This window comes from Ostrinia nubilalis, chromosome 18 (genome assembly GCF_963855985.1).
Source record: "Ostrinia nubilalis chromosome 18, ilOstNubi1.1, whole genome shotgun sequence".
Classification (NCBI taxonomy): Eukaryota; Metazoa; Arthropoda; class Insecta; order Lepidoptera; family Crambidae; genus Ostrinia; species Ostrinia nubilalis.
In genome coordinates, this window is record NC_087105.1 from 10,081,474 (window position 1) to 10,095,231 (window position 13,758).

The 13,758-nt window shown below is 38.0% G+C and overlaps 2 protein-coding genes and 1 long non-coding RNA gene across 3 annotated transcripts in view; 1 reads left to right on the forward strand and 2 right to left on the reverse strand.

Moving 5' to 3' along the window:
- The window catches only part of LOC135080895 (neuroendocrine convertase 2), a 94,743-nt gene extending 92,883 nt beyond the window's left edge, over nucleotides 1-1,860 (reverse strand). Inside the window, exons 1-2 of the mRNA XM_063975624.1 lie at nucleotides 1,803-1,860; nucleotides 1,457-1,668 (exon numbers count right to left, since the gene is read on the reverse strand). Of these exons, the coding sequence (XP_063831694.1) occupies nucleotides 1,457-1,668; nucleotides 1,803-1,860 (270 nt within the window). The remainder of the gene's footprint in view (nucleotides 1-1,456; nucleotides 1,669-1,802) is intronic.
- Nucleotides 1,861-2,815: 955 nt separating this feature from the next.
- On the forward strand, nucleotides 2,816-12,682 carry LOC135080711 (mast cell protease 1A-like). The gene is made up of 4 exons (XM_063975425.1): nucleotides 2,816-3,114; nucleotides 9,892-10,086; nucleotides 10,905-11,050; nucleotides 12,489-12,682. Exons 1-4 carry the CDS (start codon nucleotides 2,827-2,829, stop codon nucleotides 12,670-12,672), a joined length of 813 nt encoding a protein of 270 aa, XP_063831495.1. The 5' UTR covers nucleotides 2,816-2,826; the 3' UTR covers nucleotides 12,673-12,682.
- LOC135080712 (uncharacterized) lies at nucleotides 3,760-9,416 on the reverse strand. Its single transcript, XR_010259060.1, has 2 exons — nucleotides 8,841-9,416; nucleotides 3,760-4,356 (listed from the first exon to the last, which is right to left on the reverse strand). It is a non-coding gene; the product is annotated as an uncharacterized LOC135080712 (long non-coding RNA).
- Nucleotides 12,683-13,758: the final 1,076 nt, after the last annotated feature.

A 13,758-nucleotide genomic window follows, 5' to 3' on the forward strand; every position in this document is an offset into this window, starting at 1 on the left:
AGTGTGGATGCATACGTTTGAAAGTTTCAAAGTGCTTGTCGCGGGAGGTGCGATTTATTTGACGACGAGTGTAGTTAAAATAAGATTCCTGAAATAACAAATTAGTTTAAAGTGATACGACTGCTGAAAATGACGTAGGTAGGCACGTAGGTAACGCGTCCGTATTCTAGCGGTCGAAGTCTGCTCGCTCGACCTAGAGTCCCTGGATTCGATTCCTCGGCAAGTCATTGACGAAGTGGTATTAATTTTGGTTGCATTTTGTTTATTATATCGAACCTACTATGCTAAGGTCGCGGGTTCGATTCCCGCACAGTAGGTATAAACGTTTGTGGTGCGTGAACATATTTTTTTATGTAAATAATAAATAAATTGTCGTTAATAATAAACGGGATACGATTGACTAATTGGGTATTCGTAGGTTGTTTTAGTTATTAGGATGGACTTAGATCAACAATACCAACTAGATATCGGGTCAGCAAAAAAACGTCTCGGGAACTAACAGAGCACTTGAGAAGTGAGTTCTTATTTAATTAACACCAACTTACAGTTAGCGGGGTTTACATGGGAATTTTAAAGACTATAAAATAATGAATTAAATTGATGCCAGATGAAAAAAGGGATTAATACAATAAAATAACTAACTTCTCAAGTGCGATCTTATTTCGCCGAGTAAGTAATTTTTGTGTCGACCCGATTATATCTAAGTAGTTAATATTGTTGACCGAAATGGAAAGACCCTCTTCTTGTGAGGGAGGGTGCCTTAACCACTCCTCCAACTAAACGATGATGTGGAAATACTAAAAGTTATTATTATTAATTATTTGTCTCTGGCATGATTCAAACCTACTACGATCGAGATTGTAATCGCAACTTAACCATTACCATTAATCAAATAATCAATTTAACATCACGCGAACGTAAATGATCAAATCCAATAATGGGCATCTACCTTAGTTACGTGTCCGATAATTTATTTCATTCCTTTTTTTCACTCCTTACATAATTATGTAAAAAAGAGAAAAGGAAATATTAATATAAGTATTTAGTTGTCAAAAACTAATCATCTATCCTGATCTAAACATTATTTTAAAGTTCTTCATAGGTCCTCCTTCCTCCTCCCACTCATGTTTATCAAGTTCGGAAACATCGTGATTCGTGACGCACGATATAATTTACCTATTTACTACATAAAAGCATAATATAAGTAGGCCTTCAATTACGGAATGGTTGAATGAAAACTTATCAATAAGTATGTACAGAAAACATCAAGCATCTGAGTTATTAAAAACCGCAAACGATTAAATCGCGCCCTCTAAACCGGATTCGCCTCCCTAATGACGGCATTAACCGGTTCAATTTCAGTAATCCGACACGGCTAAATTCGCCCGCGACATTTCAGATATCAGCCGCAAATATCGCGGGAGTATATGTTTACTATAGTCACGTGGCTACTTACCGGGCCCAGGCTGTCGAACCCGTGGCGGGAAGCCAGGTCTTGCGCCTCCTCGTGGCGCACCGACCTCTTGAACCGCACCAGGAAGGAGTTGGTGAAGACCTCGCGCGACGACGCCGCCGCTACCAGCCAAGCCGCAGCCAAACATTGCAGCCACATGTTCGCGTGGTGGCCGACGTCGGCTGACTGAGGCCTGACTTCCACTGACGTCACCACTATCGACCGGGGGCCGGCGCATGCGCGACAACCATTCAGTTTCAGAACCACCCGGGCACCCGTCAGATTATGAAACGTTACAGATCATTGTTTTGAAGCAAGATAGTCATGTCTTCGGTGACCTTGTGCCGACATCCCTCGTCGCGGAATGCCGCGGCTGATAAATGCTCGATGAAAGCCTTTGAAACCATCTTGCGATGGAAACGGCTGCCGCAACTTCGTTTTCAGGAAATGGAAATGTCTTTCATTCGAAACTCTCTCTCTCGATCGGCGATATTTGATTTCTGAAACATAACTTCTTCGGTAGTGGCTATAGTGTGAGTTTAGTATTATAGTATTGACACCACGTGTAGACTATTCTAGAGTGCCATGTGGGTACCTACTTAGTTGTACCTACGCTGGTAGGGCAAAAAAAGAATGAGACATGATAGGCTCCTTAAGAGCATTTGACGATTTGTAAGTACTAATTTAATTAGTAGAAACAAATACCTAAAGTAATTTTGATTTTGCTTTTAGTAACTAGGTAGGTTAAAATTTATAGACTAGTATGACCAAATTAATATAAAATAGGGATATACCTACCTACTCGTAAGTAAGCTCTAATCTCAACAATCGAATGTTTTGCAATTTCAAATGCACGGGTCTGTGATTTACATTAGGAATAGCCTCTTACTTTTTGTGCCCCCAATAAATGTTTATTTTATCGTTTCGCTAAAAGAAATTTAGGTAGGTAGGTAGGTAATTAAGTATGTTATATGATATGGAACGGAAGATTTAGTTCATTCGGGGCAAAAACATGGTATTGGTAAAGTTCTTACTTACGTAGTAAGAACCACCTACCTACCTACTTACTATGCTGTTATTAACACTACTAGTAAATTATTATTTGTGTAAGTAATCATCGTAACAATTCTTGTGAATTTGATTTTGCGTCAAGGTCTACTTTTTCAATTTTCTATCAAACAATAATATTCACAACGTAACGAAAAATTTCTTGGGGCTTTCATTGTGATCAGCATTTTAATCAAGCGCCTGCTCTAAGTAATGATGCGAAACAACGACTGCCTAATCATGATTTTACGCCGTTTTTATACGTCATTAATTTACGAACAATGAAATTGAAGCTATAAAGTTTTTATGTTTATCACTCGCGAGCGATGGTCGGAATTGGACCTTTATTTTTCTTGTTTTTAAGAATAACATTATTAAAATGTGAAATGGAGGGAAGAGCGGTGATTGAGGATGTTGCAAAGATAACAGACTTCCCACATTCAGTGTATTTGTATGTTGAATGCAGTACAGACAAAATATGGGCATGTGGTGCATCGATATTAAATCAGTGGATGATATTAACAGCAGCACAATGTCTTGTCAACTGTAGATTTAAAAATACAAAATTTAATCATACAGTTATCATCGGTGCTGGAAGCGAGGACATAACGGAGGTGAGAGCAGTTCTTTAACTAAGTAAGTAAAATAAGTAGGAAGGCGTTTAGTCGTAATAAGTACTTGATATACATCTAATATGCAGGCCTAAGACGGCCGCCTGGCCTAGGTCACTGGTAAACGGAATCAATGTAACAGAATACAACTATTGACATCAAGTAAATTACAAAATGTAAGGTTTTTTGACAGGCACAATACAAGCATTGCATGGATAAGGACATGTCGCAGTGTAAAATTTCCAAGAATATTTATTAATTTACTTAGGCCCGATTCGACCAAACTTTTATCCGAGAATAACTCCTGGTAGGTATAACTGGCATATTGACAGTTTCAGTATGGGACATAATGTGAAAACCATTATAACTAGTATTTGAAAGTGCATGTAATTTGGTGCCAAATAGCTACTTATTTTTTCATTCTTTCTTTAATGGTCTAACTGACGATTTATTCTGAGATTAATATGTATTTACTCTTGTTTGGGGTTCGTATTCCGTAGTCCTTATTAGAAACTGTCAAGGAACTCTTAGTAGAAACTTACCGTTGATTCGGATATCCAATAGCAGCGATTTGGCAACTAATGCACATATTCACCATTGTTCGCGCCTTGCAGACGCGATGGAATTTTATAAATAAAACTCGGAAACTGCTTATTTCGTTGTATTCTTGAGACGTTACAATTTTGATGTTGTTCGATCGGAATCCAAAAGAGAAGTGATTTTATACAATGATTCTCAATATAAAGTATTGTCTGACAAAAGTTATGTGACATTTACATTAGAAGTAGATTTTGCTATTAGAATATGACGAGGCGCGAGTAGGGCCGCAACATACTCCCCCCGGTTGAAGGCTCCAGCTCTTCAACTCTCGAAGTCTTCATCGCTGAGCAGCGGGCAGAGCCGCACTAAAGGCCCTCGGTAGCTGCCGGAGGTAGTTTTCACGTCAGCAACACGGACAATTCCATCAGGGCCGGGATGCAATTTTGTTACTCGCCCAGCACATCAACAGAGAGGTGGGAGAGATTTCTCGTGAAGTAGAATCTCGTGTAGAGTCTCCTATCTTTATCTTGCTCTTGCTTTGTCTCCATTTTGTTCTGACTTGCAATTTGGTTAAAATTTCTAACTTCTTCTCCAAAAATGTTGTAGTTTCTCCAACAGAGCGTAGCGCTGGAGTCGTTTTTCATCATCAGCCTCCAGAGATGGTGACGGCAGCGCATTCAGTGGTCTTCCTGGTTAAGAAGTGCCCTGGGGAAAGGAAAAGGGAATTGTCAAGGGAAGAAGTTAAAGGACACAAGGGAAGGCCATTTAGTATAGCTTCCACTTGTGCAAACTGTTGATTGAAATTTTCTAAAAAGTTAAATGAGACGTGTCCGTTTAACGTCTCACGCGTTTATTCCCGATGTCCCCCACTATTTGTCCACCACTGGTGGACATCGAGAAAAAAAGTTGCAATGTCCACCAGTGGGGGACAGCGCTACTGAAATCTTCCCGTTGGGCCCTACTGGTGGACACTGAGAAGAAATGTGTTGCTCTGTCCCTCAGTGGTGGACATCGAAACCAAAAAAGTTCCTTTGTCCCCCACTATTTGTTTTGTTTTCGTGATTATTAAAAAATATAAATTTTTAATTCGTATCAAACATAATAAAAATAATATTTATATAAAATAAAAATCACATTTACGATTTACAATTTCTTAAGTTAGTTCAATTATATTATCACTGACCAAGGAAGTCTATATAGTAATTATTTTCCTTTTGGAATAATAACGTAGCTCGTATGCACTAATCATTATTTATTATTTTATTAATAAGATAAAAACGCGAATAAGCGATAGAACTTCCACTTTATGTAAGATAAAAAACATGAAAAGAGAAGAAAAGTGTAAGGTACTTACTTACTTTTATTTTTATTAAGCCAGTGCATCTTATTTTTTTCCGATGCACACATTATAATTATTAGTATAAAGTTATATAAAATAAATAAGATTTACTTAAAATGTTTGTATTCATGAACACAAATAATAATATAATAGTGGGGGACAACGGAACTTTTTTGGTTTCGATGTCCACCACTGAGGGACAGAGCAACACATTTCTTCTCAGTGTCCACCAGTAGGGCCCAACGGGAAGATTTCAGTAGCGCTGTCCCCCACTGGTGGACATTGCAACTTTTTTTCTCGATGTCCACCAGTGGTGGACAAATAGTGGGGGACATCGGGAATAAACGGACACTGAGAAGAAATGTGTTGCTCTGTCCCTCAGTGGTGGACATCGAAACCAAAAAAGTTCCGTTGTCCCCCACTATTATATTATTATTTGTGTTCATGAATACAAACATTTTAAGTAAATCTTATTTATTTTATATAACTTTATACTAATAATTATAATGTGTGCATCGGAAAAAAATAAGATGCACTGGCTTAATAAAAATAAAAGTAAGTAAGTACCTTACACTTTTCTTCTCTTTTCATGTTTTTTATCTTACATAAAGTGGAAGTTCTATCGCTTATTCGCGTTTTTATCTTATTAATAAAATAATAAATAATGATTAGTGCATACGAGCTACGTTATTATTCCAAAAGGAAAATAATTACTATATAGACTTCCTTGGTCAGTGATAATATAATTGAACTAACTTAAGAAATTGTAAATCGTAAATGTGATTTTTATTTTATATAAATATTATTTTTATTATGTTTGATACGAATTAAAAATTTATATTTTTTAATAATCACGAAAACAAAACAAATAGTGGGGGACAAAGGAACTTTTTTGGTTTCGATGTCCACCACTGAGGGACAGAGCAACTCATTTCTTCTTAGTGTCCACCAGTAGGGCCCAACGGGAAGATTTCAGTAGCGCTGTCCCCCACTGGTGGACATTGCAACTTTTTTTCTCGATGTCCACCAGTGGTGGACAAATAGTGGGGGACATCGGGAATAAACGTCAGTGTCCACCAGTAGGGCCCAACGGGAAGATTTCAGTAGCGCTGTCCCCCACTGGTGGACATTGCAACTTTTTTTCTCGATGTCCACCAGTGGTGGACAAATAGTGGGGGACATCGGGAATAAACGCGTGAGATGTATGTAGGTAAATAAAAATTTTGTGCTTTCTTGAGCAGCAAAATCAGAAAGAAAAAATATTTAAATAGATATGTAATAAAATGTAAAATTATGTAATTTTTATCATTTAAGTAAGAATATTTCGGCTGGCTGACCTCAGCGGGGAATAAAATATAGTAAGTCAAGTCAATTACAGCTGCCAAATGAATACACTTGTATCTAAAATAAATATGAATAAACAAAAGTAACACTTGCGACAAGCGAGCATCGCGTCCCCTACGATTTGCAACACTCACTTTAGATATGAATGTTGTACCTTGCACGCGTCGGCACCGAACGCACTGGCGCACAGTGCTCCGGGAGACAAGTCTGCCTTTTGTTGGCCAGATCGTTATCTCACTGCCACTAGGAGAATGTGCGAGCTAGCATGCACAATATCACGAATGCTCTCAAATGTAAAATTAGATAAATAATGTGATTTATTTATTTAATTTAATTTAATTTTGATAAAGAACATGATAAATTAATTATTGAATTATTTTTATAGATTATAGATTGATTGCACTGTAGTTGATTGCCTATGCATAAATTAATAGAACCGCCAATTAACCAGCCAAACTTAGAGTTTTGAAGTTTCGGTTTATTTTTTCCTAATGATTTTTGTTGACATATTAGAACATCCCAAAATAGATCTGCGCCTATTAAAAGATCGATAGGGCCTGGCTGATTAAAATCAGGGTCTGCCAATTTAATATTTTTTGGTAATTTTAATTTATTTAAATTAATTGGAGACTTTGGAAGAACTCCTGTGAGCTCATCAAGAACAAAGCAATTTAGATTTGTTTGGTAATTATGACGAGTGGAATTTAGTTGAACAACACAGCTTTCATTGACTGAGCTTGAGTTGTTTCCAATTCCAATGACATTGATGGAAGTTGGATTAGAATTTAATGATAGTTTTTGTTGCAATGATTTTGTAATGAAAGATGACTGACTGCCTGAATCCAATAAGGCTCGAACTAAAGTTGCCTTTTTAGTTATTGGATTCGCGACTTCTATTAGGGCAGTAGTCAAAATGACATGTGTATTTTCTTCTTTAGAGAAGTTGACAATGGATTCCGATGGTTGTATTTGAGCATTGTTGGCTTTAGTGGCATCAACTGAATGCAGTAGTGTATTATGTCGCTCGTTACACTGCCTACATGGACCCATACGACACTCGCGGGCCGGGTGTCCTTGACGTAAACAGTTCGAACATAACTTATATTTAGAAACGTCTACTAACCTATCCTGTATTGATTTTGATTTAAAAATTGAACATTCGTATATTTTATGACCTTTGTTGCAAATAATACAGACGTGTGAATTATTATTGTTGGAATTTAAAGTTGCATTATGTGAATTTGTTTGAAAAGTTGATTGATTGCTATTAAAATTTGAATTTTGAATTGATTTTACGTAATTATTTGTGTTTTTAGAATTATTATTATATTGATTACGACTAGTAGATTCTAATATGTGTGCCCGGTCAATTAAAAACTGCTTAAATTGTTCTAAGGTGGGAACATCTCCTAAATTGCTACGTTGTTCTTCCCACTTTATGAGAGTATGGTTATGAAGTTTAGAGCAAATGAAAAATATAATTAATGTGTCCCAGTGCTCTGTGGGCTGACCTAGATTGGCTAGGGCACGCAAGTTTTTGGTGACATGATCTACTACAAATCGTAGGGAACTTTCAGTTTCGCGTGTCGACTGTTGCAAATTATACAATGATTTAAGATGATGATTAATGAGTAGTCTTTTGTCATTATAACGCTGGTAAATTAATTGCCAAGCATCATTATAATTGGCAGAAGACACCTCAATATTTGAAATAACACGAGCTGCATCTCCCTCTAAATAGGAAATCAAATAGTGAAACTTTTGAATGGATGACAAGCGTTCATTGTTATGAATTAAATTAGTGAAAGTGTCGCGGAACTCTAACCAGCGGAAATATGATCCGTCAAATTTGGCTATTTGGATTTGAGGTAGGCGAACACTAGAGTCTGCGTCAAAAGATTGAGCCTCTAAAAATAAAGATTCGCGGCGTTTTTTGTCTTGACTTATTAATTTCGATTCATTTTGTTCATCTAAGAAACTCTTTGCCATAGCTATGCACAAAATAAAGTCTTGCTCAATGCGTTCACGCTCGTCCATCTCAAAATCCAAATTTTCAGAATTTTTTAATTCGATCTGAGTTTGCAGCTCGTCATATTTGGCCAACTGACCCTCGAACTTGCTGAGTTTAAGCGACAACTCAGCAATCTCAATGGTCGTCAGCGAGGGCTGCCTTGTAATTCTGTTTAAGTAATTTCTAAATCTAGTAATTTGCCCCTTGATTGAACTACGTTTTACTAATAAATCCTTTGACATCGAATGCCTCGATGCCAAATGCGGTGATAAAGTGGCTGGATCAGTCATTATTTGTTATTAAAATATCAAATTGCTAATAAAATATTATTTTGAAATGTAAATTGTACTATTGGAATACGTTTAATTAATAAATTATAGAATGTTTAAAGAATTTACACGATAAAAAATATGCGAGGTAGTTCAAATCAAAATTACAAAGCCGCGCCTCAGTTAGAAGGACACAAATTTATAATAAAAAGAATACGTATCTCACGCCCTCAGCCCCGACGGCAGCTAGGAAGCCGGTGTTGACGCGTTGAATCAGCTGATGTCCCGTTAACCGGCTCGTTGAGGTCGGCCGCTGGCACAACTGAAATATTCGGCAAAAAAATACTAAAAACCGGGAAACTACTGGCGCGATACGTTATTACAATTAGGATTTGGCTTTAATTACTTGAAAATAAGAGAAATTGCAATGATTTGATGATATTTTGAACAATGAATAAAAATTATGGGGTAGACACAATTTGCACAAGTGAAAGTTTTTACTAAATTGGATAGGATTTCGGGGATAAAAAAGGTTTAGGAGTGGTTTAATAGTGTTGGGATGATGTAAGGAAGGAATAATCAGGGCACTTATCTGAAATCCAGGCTGCGAGGTGAAACTTTTGCTGCGTCACTGCTCGGCTGACTCCAGGTGTCCTTGGCTTAATCTTCCAGATTGTCCGAAATTGCAGTCCTGTCACGGTCGCCAATGTTCGCGCCTTGCAGACGCGATGGAATTTTATAAATAAAACTCGGAAACTGCTTATTTCGTTGTATTCTTGAGACGTTACAATTTCGATGTTGTTCGATCGGAATCCAAAAGAGAAGTGATTTTATACAATGATTCTCAATATAAAGTATTGTCTGACAAAAGTTATGTGACATTTACATTAGAAGTAGATTTTGCTATTAGAATATGACGAGGCGCGAGTAGGGCCGCAACAACCATCAATCCCTAATTTTCAATTGACCCCTGTGGTAACACATAACAGGAATTTTGTTTCATAGGGGTCACTTAAAAATAAGGGATTCATGGTGAAAACGGACATAAGTCCCTCAAAGTTGCCGGAGCAGTCGCTAAAACGCGCGATTCCGATTATACCGCGTTGGAACATATGAAGTCGCAAAACTGACTGCATAGAACCTTTTAGCAGCTGCATACAATCGCAAAATCGCCGATCGCCGAAGCTAAACGTAGCATTGTCTCCTATGGCCCTTATAATTACTCAGAACACTTTTCTACGTAACTGAATTGTTGGTCTAAAAAGTCTTTGTTTTAGATGGAAATCATAAGTACATGTATCGATGCAATATTACACGAGCGGTTCAACAAATGGGTTGGTGAAAACGACATAGCTATAGCGTTTGTCGATAAAGAGATACCTCTAGGCGATAATATGAAGAAAGTCTTAATTACTAATACATTTGAGAATAAACCCCTAAGCGGATACGTGGCAGGATGGGGTACCACTGGTGTAAGTTATATTATGCTAATAATACTACCATTTTTTTCTGTTTGGCCCAATGGTTAATTGTTTGTCAGATGTGTTTTCAGACGAATATACAGGTGTGGTTTTGTAAAAAAAAACGCCCACCTCAGGGGTGGTAGTAGGTAGGTACACATGAGAGTAATTACAAAAAAAAAACAAATTTTTTACTACTTATTTATTACTTTATTAGTAAAAACCTTGTTCAAACGTCCCCTAAAACTTCGAGACTGCGCTTGTTACCGCCCGCACCACCCCCGCGTACCCCGCTACACCACCGAGCATATGCAGCCGCCGCCCCGGAAGAGCGAGGGGAATGAATGACCGATAGCTCGCCTTTGGCATCAGTGTCGTGTATACTACCACTGCTGAGATGGGCATTGTTATACAAAACTACACCCTGTATAAAGAAAACTACGTCATAATTCAGAGCCAGATTTAGAAGTGGGCAACCGGGGCTACAGGCTATCAGTAGATCAAATATCAAAATCTCAAATTCCTATTTGCAGTTTATTTAATGGAAAGGAAAAGTCGACTGAAAAAAATTGACCATTTTATTTGGAAATCAATTTGGAGCCAGGGGGACTCCAGTCTCCACTCCTTTGTTGCCCGAGGCCTCCAGATCTCTAAGTCCTGCATTATAAATTTATTTACTTATTTATTTAAACTTGATTGCCAAAATTTGAAACATAAGGCGAACTTAATATGCCATTAAGTAAAGGCATTCTCCACCAGTTGACTTACCAGTTCTATCCATAAAATGAACATTTTAATGTTTAATAAATCTATGGTTTTATATTTAACAGGACGAGGAAGACGACAAACTACATTCATGCTTTCAAAAAATAAGATCTATGAATGCCTGCAACTATGCTCACTACTTGTACTTGCCTCCTGGAATGTTTTGTGCTGGTGACTTACTAAATGCGAAGAACATACCCCGGACCGTTCCGTAAGTACCTACCTACCCTTTGGCCTATCAATCGAAGTTTACCTACATTATTACTGTACCTTTTGATATCTATATCTTTTGATACGGAAAAGCTACAACCCGGTCGAGTTAACTGCGCATCTGGCAGCTGTGACGTCACATCGACGCTCTAGTAAGCAGGGTACTCATCTAGCCGTGTAGCATGTAATGTATCAGATACTGTATAAAGTGAGTAGGTACATAGGCACGAGCCCGCTGTTCTCTGCTCGCGCGTGGTTCGCAGGGAGATCGCAGCGACCAGCCGAGTGGCGGTATCACTGCGAGCACAAAGGCGGATCGTAGTAGGATTCAGGAGCTCGCAGCCAGATACGCGATGACCGTGGACGAGCCGTAAAGCCACTTGGTTGGTTACGTTACATGCTACGTTACGTGCTACATGGCAGGTGAGTACCCTGCCGTATGGACGCGGTGACTATGCATATAAGTACGAGGGAGAATCGCAATTCAGCGAGGCGCGCAGTTAGCTCAATCAGGTTTTACAGTTAGCGTCAAAATAGTTCTTGACAGCCAAAGTGGCCAGTAAAGTTGATGCCACAACCAATGGCCACAACATTCCAATTGTAACAAAGACGTGTTGCGAACTTATTGACTACTTTGGGTGTCACAAACTACACTCGGCATCAAATAAATCGCACCTCCCGCAACAAGCACTTCTCAAACGTATGCATCCCCACTTCCCACCAACATTGGTAGCATTTGAAAGCCTAGTTATAAACTTCATTTCATTAAAGGAAAGGTTTTTATCCCAAAAATGTGTTTTTAGAAGGATCCAGAGTCACTTCTTAAAAAAATAGGTACGCTTGAGCTAATTTTTATGGCTATAAAACTGTTAAGTTGGGATTAATTGCTATACATCTGTTAAAGAGGACACGTGTGATCATTATTTGGTTTTATAACCATAAAATTTGGTCTAATTGATCCCAGAGGTGAGCCCAAAGTGAGGTCTTTTTTCAAGTCACATTTATGGTATATGTTACTCATTTATTAAGAAGTTAAATGTGTTTTTCTTTAAGGGATATTTATTGGGCTTTCCAATAACACCAATATTGTTGGGGCACCATGATTGTGTCAGAAGAAAATCTTTAAAGTTCGCGTCGCGGAAGGTGCGGTTTATTTGATGTTGAGTGTATTTGACGCTAACTGTACCTAAGCCTACCTAGGTAAAGTTTTTGAAGCCGCGACGAATGACGAACGGTGAATGTGTCGGACTCACCGACTCGTGATCCGAGGAACGCGGGTTAGGACCCCGCCGTTACTTGACTATTGTGGTGAACCTACTCGTAACAAAAGCATACCTACCTACAACCCGGTCAAGCGCACATGGTGCCAGTGACGTAACATCGACGATTTGGTACGAACGGGGTGAATATTATTATTTAGCATAACTTTTGCATTACAGGCTCGACTCGGGCAGTGCGTTCATCTACAAAACATTCTATCAAATAGGCGTGGTATCATATGGAACAAACAAGTACCCAAGCCTAACGTTTTATACCAATGTATCGTATTTCTACTCGTGGATCAATGAGAATACTAAACGTCTCTACTGCCGGAACACAGCAAATAAAATTAAAAGAAATTAGGCTTTTCGAACGAATGTGTTTCTATATAAGGTGTTATTTTTTGTACTGATCATACTTTACCAACGCATCTAATAAAATCATACAAATACAACCCAAGTGTTTTTAAAAAAAAATTCAGGCTAGTTTTTGTTTTTACTTTTCCTAACAAAAAAAAGATATTATTTTTACAACCATCCTGTCTTCACTCACTGCCTCGCTCTCTTTCTTTACTCATTTCATTCATACGAGTACGAACAATGGCCGCGCGCATTCATTCAACGTTCACACACATAAAGGTTAGATTACACTAAACCTACGTTACCAAAAATTATCACTCGTGAGTATGTACGATGTTACGTCATGTTAATAGGTACTACGCGCTGGGAGAAACAAAATCTAGCTACATAAGTAGGTAAATAAGTGTATTTTCATTAGTGTAATAGCGGGGGACTTTTCCAACGAACCGAGGCGAATCATCCGCGTTAAACTAGAAATTTAAAAAAGGATAGAAATTGGAATTCAATATCTACGGTTTCGTAATGCCTACGCAATTTATTTAGAGACGTAATAAAAAATTGATAGGTACATACCTATTACTACTTCGCTTCGCTTCAGTGGAAATGCACCCTAATATTGAATATGAATAGGTGTTGTAAATAAAACTCACTGATAAATTTTCCTGGTTTTAATTCCTAAATTATGATTTGCCATCACACTTTAGATTCATTGATTTTACTTATTCACACATTTACCTATTTTGAATGTTGTTATTTAAAGTTCCTAGGTTATTATTTCACTAATCACAATACATTTTGAACGTCAAGCCTTTGTTGAATGTTCACGTAAACACTGTCTTGCACTGTCTAATCTAGCCACGATCGAATTGAGGTAATGCTTTCGGGCTGCACACTTGCTTGCTGTTCACTAGACACCACGTCGGATGTTGTATTCACAATTTCGCGCACTAACTTTTTTACGGAAAAAGTCCCTTTCGCGTAAACAAGCACTCATCTGTCCAAATCACACTGTAGGTATGTACCTACCTAGGTAGACTTCCGCAATAACCATCGATAGAACTAGGTCGCGGTCGTGGCCCTCTGGCAACAA

Bases quoted from the DNA above. Each gene is read 5' to 3' on its own strand.
- LOC135080711 (XM_063975425.1), top strand. From the start codon at position 2,827: ATGGTCGGAATTGGACCTTTATTTTTCTTGTTTTTAAGAATAACATTA. The intron at 10,087-10,904 runs GTAAGTTATATT...TATATTTAACAG, and splicing joins CAGGATGGGGTACCACTGGT to GACGAGGAAGACGACAAACT. The intron at 11,051-12,488 runs GTAAGTACCTAC...TTTGCATTACAG, and splicing joins AACATACCCCGGACCGTTCC to GCTCGACTCGGGCAGTGCGT.